This window comes from Asterias rubens, chromosome 21, assembly GCF_902459465.1.
Source record: "Asterias rubens chromosome 21, eAstRub1.3, whole genome shotgun sequence".
NCBI classification, from domain to species: Eukaryota; Metazoa; Echinodermata; class Asteroidea; order Forcipulatida; family Asteriidae; genus Asterias; species Asterias rubens.
The window spans coordinates 7,782,431-7,797,649 of record NC_047082.1 but is presented as its reverse complement, the minus strand read 5'-3'; the positions used below and the strand labels follow the sequence as shown (position 1 = coordinate 7,797,649).

Sequence of the window (15,219 nt, the reverse complement as noted above, 5' to 3'; positions counted from 1 at the left end):
ATACACAGAGGTGAAAGGTTAAAATTAAATATTAAAATACAATATTTGTTTTTGTTTTTGTGAAGTGCAACAATTTCCTCCCTTCAATGATAAAGAAATGGTACATAATAAGCCTGTTCCTGGCTAATCATTCATTATCGTTTGCTCTAAACTGTTTCAGCTTTTTTTTTTTAGATGCTCTACCAAAATGACTATACAATAATTGAGAAGATTGGGGATACCTGCCATCTACTTAGATTTGCTTGCGTAACCTTGACAAATGGGGGCGCTATTCTGTGAGATCACACTGGAACTCAATGTCGCGATGTTTTTTTTTGTCATATTAAAAACCTAACCTTGCCCTAAAAAGCTTTTAAAGACTGCTTTTGAAGGATTTAGATAATGTCAACGAAAAGAGATGCAACCATTGTGTTAACCAATCACGTGAAGACTATGAGACATGCATAATCATGACATAATTTGCATATCAGCCTTGCTATCTAGACCATGTGACCCATGACATACATCTTTGTAAAAGATCAACAGAGATAACGAAATAAAGTGTCAACAAATAAAGTGTCAACAAATAAATAGAAGTATAAAACAAAAACACAACTAAACTTGGTTCTATTTTTACTTCATTGGAAGTTTGTTCGACAGTGTTTAGGTGAGCAGATCGATTTGTTTCTGTGTTGACCTAAACTTCTTCGCCTTCCCAAGACGGCTAAACTATATCGGCTTCACCAAACTTACAGATAAAGTCGGTTTCTTGGGAAATCATAGAAACTTTCTGAACTTTCTCCTAGAAGTAGCAGCGATGTCTCTGCTTCAGATCAATTCGTTACCTCCGTTGTTTTTCTTCTAACAAAAACACGTCTCACCGACCTGTGTCGGATTAGTTCTGACCTTTTGCGCGCTCTGATAAAAAAACTTTGTTTTTCCTCAGGGCTCAGTAATCATTCCCAACAAAGTTTAACTTTTCAAAGTTACGATGACACTTTGCCAGGCTCTCGACATCCTTCCCCGACGGGGCCCAGGGTATATTATTACCCCCAGGCAGTGTGACCAAAACGCGGCCCGCCCTGAAACCCCGTAATCACATTTGCTGACAAACGCACTCGGAAAATTACCTAAAATTCGTTCCAGAAACTTGGAGATTTGTTTGCGAGTTTATTCACTGATTTGGCCAGATTTATGTGGGAACAGCTAGGATGGTTTCGATTTAGAGCCAGGGCCCCAGAGAGAAAGAAAGAGCGAGTATATTCCACAACTGATTGACAGCTTCCAAATCTGGAATTACAAGTTACCCCTGACACAATATTGTCAACGGTCCATAACGGTTTATCAGATAAGTGGGATAAATCGAAGGGAATATATTATGTTTGACTTCTTATAGAACCTTGACAGCGTCTTGCATTAAAGGGAACCAGTCTTCATGAGCTTTGGATAAAAGCTGTCAACAAACTTGGAGCTGTACCCTTTTCACACGACGGAAAAAAAAACATTCGTGGCGAAATTCTTGCAATGCTTGTGCAATATTACACAATGAGCTTTTTGTAAGAAGGAATTGTATGATCATTGAATCTTATTAAGTTAACGAGTTTCTTCACTCTTCCAAGCCACACTGAATTATTGTTAAAGAAGAGTAAATAGACTCGTCAGTTTTCCAGAGAAAATACTACCTGGTGGTAATCTTATGGGGGTCTGTATTATTTAGTTTTACCCATACACGGTTGGGATTCGAACCTGATGATTCTAGAGAAGTTGACTCTTACTACTATAGCACCGAGATTTACAGTCCTTTTCCTATATATTTAGCAGCGGTTATCATTAATAGAGGTCAACCAACAAAACATCTATCAAATCTTGTTTACAAGTAATATGAAAAGCGGGGTCGTGGGTTCGAAACCCACCCAAGTGAAATGCCTGTGGATATGTTTTTTTCTGCAGGACTTGAGAAGGCACAAAAGGTGATCACACGTTTGTATAGGATAAGAAAACCAAGATTAAGAAGTGATCTTTGGTTGCATGCAATGTTCACAAGATTTGCGTATAGTCAGGAAGGAAAACACAAATCATACTCCAGAACATAAAGTAAACTTTTAACATTTCCTATATACACAAAGCGCAGATGTTCCAACAATACACAAAGCAACTCAAAATCCAGAGGGCAAGACCGGGCTCTAACAAACCGACTTGAAAGGGGAAAGGGAGGGCGAGGGTGTCAATGGTACTCAAATCAAGAAGGACTGTTTGGAATTTAAATCAGGAAGTTCAGTGTTAACACGGAATTCCGGCTAATTCAAAGGTTTCTATTTCTGATCAGCTATTATTGAAAGAATAAATGGAGCAGATGACATTCGTTTCTGTTGTTGTACACTTGTTCCCAAGCTGTTGATGTCATGAAGCATATCCCATTGAGCACCGCGGGGTCGACCCAGGGAAGCTAAACGAACGCACCCCCTATGATGGACCATTCTTTAGTTTTGAAAAGGTATGTTCTCAAATGAAAAGCACTATACATGGTACAGCCCCAGTGTGACACATTTTGTGACCATCCTTGGAATCATCGAACAAACTATACTGTTAGATATTAGATCCCATTCTTGATCAGGGCCCGTGCCCAAAAATTGCTTAAAAATTTTCTGCTGAGCAGAAATGAGCAGGATACCAGTAAGCAGTTGAACTGCATGGTAATATAATAATAATCTTACAATAATAATAATTGTGACATGGTATGTTGGCTGGTAACCGCTGTTCTGGTAAGCATACATTTGTTGTGTTTAGCTACTTGTTGCGTTTAAGCAGCTCTATGAAATTGGGCCCTGATGATGCAAGCTTCGCTTCATGTGCAACACAAATATGGAATGATTTCCCTAATACGAACACTGGACTCCTTGCAGATCGGCAAAAGCTAACTTAAGACTCATCTCCTTTTAAAATCTGCTTACGTATACTTGTTCCTCTTACATTACATTATGTGAACTAATGTGTCTTAGATTGACTTGAATTTTCAATAGGGCTGTGAATATAAGCAACTGGAATGATGGCGCTCTATAATGCCCGATGATTGATTTAGTGATTGATTGATTGAACGATTGAATGATTGATTGGAAAATATCTAGGTGCTCATGTTTTGTAAAACGAAACATAGAGTAGGAGGTGAGCTTGTCTTGGCTCTTGACATTTTGGTTTGCGGTTAAAAGTAAACTGGGTTCTTAGTCATAATGTGCAGATGTTCACATGTAAACGTTTCTCGGATTGTCTTGGTGTTAGTATTTTAATACACACCAACTTTTCTTCAATAATTTTTAAAGCATACCGAGGCAAATAAACATATTTCTACAAAATGGTAACCTGAAGGGTAGTGAGGAAGAGCTGGCGACACTGTACCCGTTCTGAGAATCATTCAACGAATGCATTTTGGGCCTTATCGGGGGTAGGGGGCAAGTTGTCTCAAAGGGTGATGGGAGAATTTTATATCCATTGTGAAGCTTTCCTATGGGGTATTACAAAAGTCCTGGACTCACATATCAAAAATGATTACAAGAGACATCCGAGCCAACCCCTTCAGCCTAAAACCATCTGTACTTCTGAAACCACTCATAGCTCCGGAAACATTCAGTCAGTCTACGCACTTGGCATAAACTCCAAAAACATATCAACTTCTCTGAATGTCGGATTGCAACCACTTTGCCCCCTCTCTCGATCATATCCCAGATAAAATAATGGCATGATTCCAGGAGACGACACGAGAAGGGGGCGTGGCTCGCAAGATGCAAACAATAATGACAATGCGGATCGCAGTCCAATTATTGCTAAATTCACCAAGGACCATTTCATAAAGCCTGTGGCAGCACAACAAAATGATAAGCTAAGGAAAATATTGCATAGCAAAAACAGAATACCAGCCAACGTTCCATAAAGTTTACATTGATGCAACTGGTGCCCCCACTCATTCTCCTAGCAAAGAAATCCGGTTCGTTTCGACAAAACTTCACAGGTTGGACTCGAAAAAGTTATCCTGCAGCAAGCACTGCAGTTAGTTGCCTATAGAAGTAATCTTGTGTTACAAGACATTATCCATCCATGAGAGCCAATTTGACTTGCCAGACACAGGGTTACTAGTGATATGCGGTTCAACAGTACAATAACTTCGATGTATGCATTCATTTTTTTATGTAACAGCACAAAACCAAAACTCCTCAAAATCGTATAAGTCATATTCAAGTCTCAAAATGACAACTCATTGATATTTTATTTAGGTTACGAGTAAAATATGCGTCTTATTGATATTAGGGCACTCAAATTAGCATGCAAAATTTCTGACAGGAGATCCGACAGCTGTTTCATGTTTACCGAAGATGTTTTAACCGATCTATACTTCTGACACTTGTAGGAAACGCACTTACTGCTTTTGACATTGAGGGGAAACGTGAAACGTCCGTCGGGAATACGAGAGGGTAGCCGAGGACGGATTGATGGGGGTATGAGGGGCCGGGGGTACATGTAAACTCCACTTTTCTACAGAGTAAACGGAAATCCTACGTTAGGCATGAACTGGGGATCGATCACCATGGGACAAATGGGTACGATGTTAATCGATTAGTCGATAACCAAGCGATTGGTATCAGTGTTTTGTGGTTATTCGATCCAGTCTGGGTGACGGGGCTCAAGAATTTACCTGAAGAGTAATACACTATCTGGAGCACAGGCAACATCACATTGCACGGCTTGCACTGCTTACAAAAGGTTCCAATCCATAAGTAACTAAAAATGACCACTGGATACTATGGTGATAGTAACCCTCATTCAACCTTAACAAACATTCTTTCTTTTGGAGATTGCCACTAAATAGGATTCATAGTCTACTATCCTGAAAGGCCTCACAGCGTGAAGACGAAATTGATACCGAAGGAAACTGACATAATGTCCAGGAATTGATGAACAATCCATGAGTAATCTTATGGAGAGAAGAGTCGACCGTTTGTTCTCAAGAAGATTGTCGCCAGCGCGTCTTGATAACCGCAGACTGCTTCAAACAAAAACTGAATTATGCTCATGAGGAAGTTGACTCGATGATCGCCTTGAAGGGCGCCCTCTTCTGCTAGATGGGTCAATATCGAATGACCTGCTCGTCAAGAAGATTTGGTTTTAATTTTGCAGTTGAGCAGTGAAATAGCAGTAGGAAATGATTAACAAACAAATGTCATAGGATATTACGCAGCTCACCTGTGGACATTTACAATCTTTAAATAATCACACATGTAGATTACTACAAAGACCACGCTGGGCAGTAAGCAATACGAGTTGCAATGGTAAAATAGCTACAACCCCGGCTAACCTGAGCCCAAATAATGGCTAGGCATATACCGAGCTTTACAGGCAACAACAATAGAAGAATTCCAACGTAAGCATGAGCTAAGCAATGTACTTGGACCCAGGACCCAATTTCAAAAACCTTTAAGCATAAAAAACTTGCTAAACACAGACAAATCTTGCTTGACCGACAAAGGTTACCAGCCAAATTTATTCCAAAACCTTTGCATTGCTGCACTTGGTGCTCAACTCCTATTTTTGTCAAGCATTAATGTTTTCAAAAATTTTTTATGAGATTAAAAACTTGGAACCCCCCTTCTCCTATTGGAAAATGAACACATCACGAACACAACAAAACAACCGCTGCACAATTTCCGGGCCAACATGTTTCATTACGTCGACTCGGATATTTTCTCCTACATGTGTACTTTGCTATCATTACAACCTTCTTATTTTGACTGGACATCTTAGACTGTCATACCGTCCTCATCCTCCCTGGTTTATATCAGGGAGCCCCCCCTCCTCCTCCTCCTCCCCTCCTCTTTCTCACATCTTTATGCATTTATATCTCCGCGTAGACTACACACGCAAAGTAACAATCTTTCATCCCCGTCACTTCCCCTTGAGAATGTATTCTCAATTCCTTCTCATCAATTTCTCTCGTCTGAAAAAAAGCTGCAACCTTATCACACCGAAGGTCCCATTCAATTACCGTGCAATCTCTCTCCTAACCCTAGCGTATCCCTATAAACATCCCCCGTCTCCTCGCTTGTCTGCTCCCCCGTCTAATCTGATTTTCTACCCGTACACCTTCCATCGATGATCGCACCCTTAATGTGCATCCCATCACAGCCAAATCTAAAAACCTCTCGGCCTTGAGGTTAAGAGTCATCCAAAAAAAGAAGAAGGAAGACAACAGAATGTGAATTCTCATCCGAGCGCAGGCCGCGAATCTCAAGAGGTTTGACGCTTTTCAATGGCAAGACCATCTTTGGTTTGTCTCCAGTTTGCCCCGCCGTGCTTTCGTCCTTTCCCCCGTTGTCGACCTTCCTTGGGACGCCTCGTAGTCTCATCGCGACCCACACCAAACAAAGGCACGGTAGACAATTATTAGATATACCTGGCACATTATGGCGACCTGGTATACATTCAATAGAAACCCTCTTCACTCCAATCTAAGGATGATTTTGTATTTAATATTGAAGTAGTTTATAATAGGATAGGATTAAAGGTGCTCTAGGTGGATGAGAAATCATGAATGTTTTACTTTGATATTTATTACGCAGATGACAGAACCTCATTACTCAAATTACACAAACTTAAAGGAACTAATAGGAACTTAGTTGAACAATAAAGAAACACATCACTACAAATTACATTTCACGATACAGGCATGCTTTTGACTGGGTAAGGTGATTAATGACGATTAACCCACATTATTACAAGTCAAATCATTACAATTTTATAATCATAAATATACCATCAAGAAAATCATACAAATGAACACAACATGAGATTCATATTGCGCAAACAAACATTTACCAGAAGCACATCTAGGGCAATATAAACCTCAAGTCCAAATTGGAAACACCAAAATGAGTAAATATTTAAATTGTCTCCATCGCTTTAAGGTTTCGCGCTAAAAGGGTCTGTCCACAGAGGGACCCCTTTCCCGAAGATTCCAAGCTAAAAGCCATTGCCCAGTGGTACCAGGACGCTGCTGAATTTACACGGGTTGTACCTGGTCTAATGGCCTGTGTATTTCCGCATTACGGTCGCAGTAATACTCCAAACCCTGTGTTTGAGAGCTGACGGCTGGCGCTCCATTTTTCAGAATCCACGTCCCTGTCTGTGAATGTTGACCAAGTAGAACTCCTCTGGCATCAACAAACTGATGGGTTAAAATTAATGTCAACGATTATTCAATAACCCTGTCGTGCCTAGGCGTATGAAGCGAAAACCAATTCTTGCCTGTACCCAAACATTGAAACGCTTTCAAAACGACAGGTAAATCAGAAAACAGAGAACATTCCGGCTACGGCAAAGGCCCGTAATGTTGAAGGAGAAAATTGTAACCACCACATTGGAGATAGAACATTTTGAATGTTCACAAGGGTATTAGCCAAAGACCTAGAAATCTGTTTCAATACATTTATATTAAAGACACTGGACACTATTGGTAATTGTCAAAGACCATTCTTCTCACTTGGTGTATCTCAACATATTCATAAAATAACAAACATGTGAACATTTGAGCTCAATTGGTCGTCGAAGTTGATTGTATGATTTCAGATGCTTGATTTCGAGACCTCAAAAATTCTAAATCTAAGGTCTCGAAATCAAATTCGTGTAAAATTACTTCTTTCACTTTAGAGGGAGCCGTTTCTCACAATGTTTTATACTACCAACAGCTCACCATTACTCATTACCAAGTAAGGTTTTATGATAATAATTATTTTGAGTAACTACCAATAGTGTCCAATAATGACTTTAAGGAAAAGAGCAAATGAGAACGATCTAACAATGAGCCACCAGAAAGATCATGTTTAAAAAAAACATCTTCTCCGACTTTTGAACAACCTTGAACCATGCAGCCTCCTCCCCCATCTGAGTTTAGCCTCCACCCCGATTGACCATTCATTTCCTCGTCTCAAACTCCAAGGAACCCAAAACGGATACACTTCGGGCTTCCTTCAGGTATAACTTAAAGACGGTGTCCTTTTTTTCTTACTCAGAGCTGATTCGTGAACCCACCTTTGATTTCTCCCCCGTGAAAGCTGTCCAAAGCAATTAAGGACCGGGTGGATCGATGGATGTCCACCAATGACGAACCCACCCTCGATCCAACCATCCTCGGTGTATTCTCTGACAGCCTTGAGCAAGATGGTATGTGTCATTCGGTGACCTTTGACCACACCATGGACTAGACACAGCAGCCCCCACGGGGTGAGTCTAGTCTCCTGGGAACTCGTTCTCAGGGGAAAGGTGAGGGTGTGGCGCTGGGGGGCAGATATACCACTCGCACTATGACCCAGTGAGTCAAGGGAGCAAGATGGCGTCTCATTCTGTGACCTTTGACCCCACTATGGACTAGACACAGCAGCCCCCATGGGGTGAGTCCAGTCACCTGGGAACTCGTTCTCAGGGGAAAGGTGAGGGTGTGGCGCTGGGGGCAGATACCACTCGCACTATGACCCAGTGAGTCAAGGGAGCAAGATGGCGTCTCATTCAGTGACCTTTGACCCCACCATGGACTAGACACAGCAGCCCCCATGGGGTGAGTCCAGTCACCTGGGAACTCGTTCTCAGGGGGAGGGTGTGGCGCTGGGGGCAGATACCACTCGCACTATGACCCAGTGAGTCAAGGGAGCAAGATGGCGTCTCATTCAGTGACCTTTGACCCCACCATGGACTAGACACAACAACCACCCATGGGGGAGTCTACGTCCCCCGGGTGAGCTTGTTCGCAAGGGATAGGTTTAGGTGGGGTGCTGGGCAAATACCACTCGTGGGTTTATAGTTTGGTATTAAAAAGAGGATATTCAGTCGTTCATAAGGAGACTAATGCATACGGATATTACCGCGATTGAATAATATATGACTTGGCAGCACGTTAGAAGGCTACGCTGACTGAATTGCCAGACATTGCTGTCACGCAGAGGCGACGAGTTAAGGAGGCTTTGAGGACACAGTGTGAAACAAGTAAGTGGCTTGTAAGAAGACTGCGGACTAGAGTGTGCGATTGAGACGGAGACTACACGGACCTAATTGAAGTCGGTTCTGTGTCATTAAAAGAGGCAACGACTACTAAAGAGGCTACGACTCAACTGTCAGACCAAATGGAAAGAGATTCAACCGCTTTAGATGATACTACAAAACTCCATTTAATACCGTGCTACTGAATGCCAAACTAGAGTACAAGTTAATTCAGTCGTTGATATACGGCCACTGCCAAGTCCACATTGACCGATACTCATATAACACAGAGTGTGAGACGATCTCGTTGCTTGTAATGAGACTAAAGACTATTGGCTGACACGCTTGAGTGGGTGGTGGTCAGGGAAACGTTTTTCAATGTGGTAAAGTATACAAAAATAAGACTTGTAAACATTGCAATCTGGGTCAAAACGCCCCCTAGTGGCCAAACATCCTTTCCATTTTTAGTTCACATCCTCTTTCGGCATAGTAGAAAAATAGAAACAGTTTAGAGACCGATTATAGCTTGTCTTATACTGAGCTCGAGGCCGGCAAAAAAGGGTCTTATCCCTACAGAGAAAACCAGTGTTCAATTCTCGTTGCTACAAAAAAGAGTATAATAGTAATACACAAACGATATCCTGCGAGTCGAGTATAGCAATTTCAGTGAACCTGATCAAAACCCTGCTTGACAACTTAGCTCAAACTGGTCTTCCTTATCTTTAAATACAATCTTGCTCTGTGTGACAAGTCAGTTTTACAACCTCCGTAGAAAGGAATATTGAAAATAATTCGAAAGTTTGGACGCAGCGGTGTGCTGTGTCTATAAAAAAAAACACCGGAAAACTTGAAGCACTCATGAGCATACTGATCGAAACGTTGAATTGTCAACCGCCGATTCTTTTCAGAACACTCTCATGGCGGTATCACAAACGTCACCTAAAGTAAAACTTGCTGTGATTTTAACTGAGGACGGTTGCACATCTCCTATAATAATTAAGATTTATTATCTGACCAATATACAGAATGGCCGGTGAAGGAAAATAAATGACAAAATGTCAAATCCCACTCACTGGTTTCTCCGTCCGGTCAATTCATATTAATAGATTGATTCCTCTCAAGATGATACTAAATCTAGTTTCAAATCGACAAGTTTAAGAATTTATGTGAGTAAAACAGCCTGAGGAGATATTCTCAATTTCTCAGCAGGAATTCCAAGTCCAAGGAAGTCACACAAACCCTTTCCCCTGAGATTCATGTCTTAAAGGAACACGTTGCCTTGGATCGGACGAGTTGGTCTTTGAAAAGCGTTTGAAACCGTTTGTTATAAAATGCATAATGTTTAAAAAGACGTTTTAAAAGTAGAATATAATGATCCACACAAGTATGACTCGAAATTGCATGGTTTTCCTTTACGTTGCGAACTATAACACGGTCGGCCATTTTATAGAGTCAAAATTTTGACTCCACAAAATGGCCGACCGTGTTTCTTCGCAACGTAAAAGGAAAACCGTGCAATTTCGAGACATGTTTGTGTGGATCGTTATATTCTACTTTTAAATTATCTATCTAAACATTTGCATTTCATAACAAACGGTTTCACACGCTTTTAAAAGACCAACTCGACTGATCCAAGGCAACGTGTTCCTTTGGCTTAGAGTGCCATTTTAAAGCTTAATTGGTTTTTGGAACTGCTTTAGATGGGGTGCAAGTGGATGAGCGAGAGGGTTGAAGGTCGAGTTATCTTATTATATTAATAAAATAATAATGAAATTGATTTTATAGGAAAACGAAATTAACCTATTCCATCTTTAGGAAGATTCGACCGATGAAGAACTGCCTTCGCTACCTCCCCCTCCCCCCAAAAAACATCTGCGTACCCGAACCTTGGGCGATATTTTGTGCCTCACCCTCATAAATTGATTGACTGTGTGAGTAAGAATATTGCTTCTTGGTGCCAACAAACGCCAAGGTTGGCACCAGAAGTCCGAGCTTGGCATGAGTGGCCCCTTATACATGTATCCGATTGGTGACACAGCGTAAGTAGTCCATGCACAAGATGACTCTAAACTGTCAAGTAACTTTACTTACTAATAATATTAAGAAAGTAATATGTAAAGTGCCTAATGCAAAAGCCTTTAAGCGCATGAAGAGAACAATGAAATTAACAATAAGTGGGATATAACAAATAAGTAGATGAAAAATAAGCAACTTCAAACAAATGAATTATAAAACAGTGTAAAGAACTAGCGTGGCGAATATGCACAGGAAGATTATTCCAAAGAAATGGGGCAGCGAATGAACTTTGACCATAAAACAATGAAAGAAGCTCCTGTAGTTGTGGGAAGCAATGACTGTTGAGATGATCGTAAAGGGGGAGTAATGGTGAACAAGTTCAGATACATAAGCAGGAGTGTTTGAGCTTTGAAAGTTAACAAAAGAATGTTACAAATTGTACTTACCCCATTGTTGTTGTTAGCAAGTCGCATATTTCTCAGCTGATTAAGGTACGTTGTTGTTATTGGTAGATTATAATCAATATTATTGCTCTCATCGTCTGCTCCCCTCCCTGCGCAACCGTTGTTATTCTGGGGCTCCTCCTCGGTCACGTGACCATTCCCCTCGTGAGGCGTGGCGAGATTTGGCGAGAGGTGCATTCTCTTCTGACACTCATTGCAGTTCATGAGGAAGCGAGTCACCGCCTCACGGGGCAAGAAGGCGTAGGTCTCGGCAATCTACACGGGATTGGAGGATGTAACAAAAAAAAGTTTCTCTCAGTCAAACTATTTTCTTTTAGTCAAAAAATTTGTATGACGAGGCGAGTCGGAACCTTTAATAGATTAAGCTCCTTTCCTTTAGTTTTGACACAAAAAGGAAGGGTACGTCTTTGTGTTGTAGCATTGTCTTTGTTTAAGGTGTGTGTTCTTATGAATATCGTAATGCCTCATAATTACTATGAACAAAACTATTTACCCCGCTTTTTGGGCTATGACTCTTATATTCATAGGTCCAAGCGTCTGTCTAACGAGTTTTACACAGTCGCTTCTTTTTTTGATTTAAATATCACAGGTACCATTAGGTTTTCCAAAATATTCGCCATCGTCTTACGGACACCTCAAGAACTTTTATTGAAAGTTTGACAGATTTGACAACGTCTCTACAAGGGAATGTTGAGCCTACGGGTATCCTCTTGAAAGAATAGTTATTTATATCGATGTCATTGTAACCGCTGTATCCCAACAACGATTGTTATAGCGGTCAAAATGCCGTCTATTATTATGAGTGGCAGGTGTCCGGTGTGATTTATGGTTTTCAATAAAGCGACCACTAATCGCAGGAAGAGAGTGTCCCATGGAGTTATTTCCGTATCGGTCCTGAAAGTGTCTGAGCCCCCGTGATGAGACACCGCAACACGGCAAGATGCACAAGGCTTCAAACTTACTACATCGGAACCGACTAATATTAGTCATTGTTACGCCTAGTTTAAAGTTGTCTCCCAAGTCTTTACCTATGGGGATCTTCACTTCCACTTTTTTGTATTCTAAGGATACTCTGAAGACTAGGTGTCATACTTCAAACACGTAGCTTCACATACCTTGCAGGGACAAATACTGAGCGCCTTTAACACACCCATAGTAGCGGTGTGAAGAGCTATATTAAAAGCTCGTATTACGGTTTATGTATTTGATACAAACAGGAAAAATAAGTCATCAGAGTAAAAACTTCCAAAATGTTCTCAAGGAGACAGTGAGGTGCTCTATGGCATGGTGTCCCCTCCTATTGTGTCTTCAATGTGTTAATGTGAGTCTCTTGAGTTCTTTAGAGGATTAAGGGGGTATTTTATGTAAAAGAGGAACCTTTTTGGGGGTAACGGACACACCCTCTGATCTTCGATGTATCATGTATGGTGTATGGGTTTCAACTTCGGGCTCCATTTCGACAAAGTCCAAGTGCTTTTATATAAAGTTATGTGCCTCTCTTTACACTAGATTACAGCTTCCTTTGTGGGGTTGCAGGTGAGGTTGGTGGGGTTGCGGGTGAGGGTTGGGTTGGGTGGGTGGGGTTTAGTGGGTGTGGGTGAGGGTAACCGTTGTTTCGGGGATGGGTGAGGGTTTGGTAGATAGGTTAAGGTTGGGTTGGATGGGGTGGGGGAAGTAATGTCTTCCCCAGGTCCCTCATCTCCGCTGTTCCAGGTCTGAGTAAGTTGAACCACCCTTAAAACATATCAAATATCCATAACGGAAACGTACACGAACATTCATTGTGCGATATTTATAAATCCATAATGAAAATCATATGTGACCGAACTCACTTTATCATAACTGTGATTATTATACAAATCATAATTCAACATGAATTAGGCAATGACATCAGCAGATTGTGAACACTCTCTCTCTCTCCTACATCCACATACAGGAGAAAGATTCACGTCCGCTCATGATGGCGACAAACCCTTACCCCCCCCCCCTCCCCCCCTCCCCCCCCCCGTCCCCTTGTTATATTGGTTTTGACAGCATGCAATGCTCTACGAGTAATGTGACACCGTGAATCCTGGCCTACTCACCGCCCGGTATGTTCTCTTCTGTCCGGCATGTTTTCCACTCCGCCCATCGGTACCCACGTGCACGTCATGGATGATATCGAAAAAGTCTTCAACCACTGCTACCCTTTTGAACCCTCGGTCGACGATGGTGCCGTCAGAATCCTGAAAGATAAAAATGCAAAATATTCCTCAAAAGCCTAAAAGAGTAAAACCAGTTGAGCTGTTTGACATAATTGTTCCGTAATATGCACTACACCTGGCATGTTTTGAGTTTAGATGAAATTAAACTTAAGCACGACATCCTGTTAAAAAGACGAAATCTATGTCCCCAAATAAGTTATTTAATTTCAGAACAGGAAGACTTGCTTGCGTTCAACTGATTACCTAGCGCCCTCTCTTGATCATAGAACTTAATAAATCGAAGGCAGGTTTTTAACCGTCATTAGTTATGGGACGCAGAACGTGTACAACAATCACGTCGGTTAAACCTCTACTGACACAAACAACAACAAAATGGCAAGGTTGATATATGCAGGTAATAAATTGGTCATTGACTAACAAAGATAAAAATAGATTCAAACACAACAATTAACAAGACAAAATGTGATATCGTTCATGAAGCTGTTATTTTACATCAAGCATCGAACGGTGATGAAGGGAACTTATTCCACCCTTAAAATCCTACATTCTACAATTCTACATATTATTTTGTTCTATCCTGCCACCTTAACCGTGCAACCGTACTCCAGGGCACGGGCGAACTCGAAACATCCCCCACTATTATTTCCGCTCTTCGGTCGGTCGTCGCCGCCCATAAGAAATTTCTGCCCGCTCGCTGATAAATTCTGGTGACAATAGAGTCACCTTAGTGGAAGGAATACGGTAAACAAGTCAGACTTGAGTGCTATTGTTCCCTCCACCGTTGCCTACGCTACCCTGTCGCTCTCTAATTCAATGGGCCTACACGTACCGTACCTTCATTTGTCACTGTCGCAGTCCAAATTTGTCTTTTTATAAAGACTTTCCAATTAGTTGTACATCAGCAGTATACGCGACGTAGCGATAATAACCCAAAACCATCGAGGGTTTTAATTGGGAGTGTTTTCGTTTTACCAGCGACCGGGATGCTTTTTAAATCGAGGCAGGTTACTATGGAATTGTGGTCCATGGGGACCGGGAATAAGGTATGGGCTCCAAGATAACAAAGACTTAACTTAACTTTGGGAAAGCTTATACAAAATTAAGAAAATGTCTGGAAAAATGTCCGCGAATTTTCGTGGATCGGTTGCTTTAATTACGGGTTGTTTGTTCATCATCGGTTATTTAGCGTTGCTTGTCTGTGTATATGATGTGTTTTTTTAGATTGGTTTATGAGCAGTCTGTTTTGTTTTTATGTTTGTTTGTTTGTTTACCAACATGGGTTCTCCATATCAACGACTTCTATTTGTAACATTGCCTTGCCCATTAAATGCAATAAATTTTGATATTTTTGTTCGCTATATTCCTGAGTTAAAGAACATGTTTTCTCTATACAACCATGTGTAAAATCTCTTTTGGGAGGAGCGTTGGCTCCGAGAAGAGCCGGTTTGGTCTCGACGTTTCGAACAGTAAACTCTGCTCGTCTTCAAGAGAAACCTTGTCTTGCTATAATATGTTCTACTACCACACACCGCTCTTTTTTA

At 41.2% G+C, this 15,219-nt stretch overlaps 1 protein-coding gene across 1 annotated transcript in view; it reads right to left on the bottom strand.

Moving 5' to 3' along the window:
• The window catches only part of LOC117304800 (nucleolar protein 4-like), a 29,894-nt gene that overhangs the window by 158 nt on the left and 14,517 nt on the right, over positions 1-15,219 (bottom strand). The window contains exons 2-3 of the mRNA XM_033789414.1: positions 13,559-13,699; positions 11,457-11,729 (exon numbers count right to left, since the gene is read on the bottom strand). Coding sequence (XP_033645305.1) covers positions 11,457-11,729; positions 13,559-13,699 — 414 coding nt within the window. The remainder of the gene's footprint in view (positions 1-11,456; positions 11,730-13,558; positions 13,700-15,219) is intronic.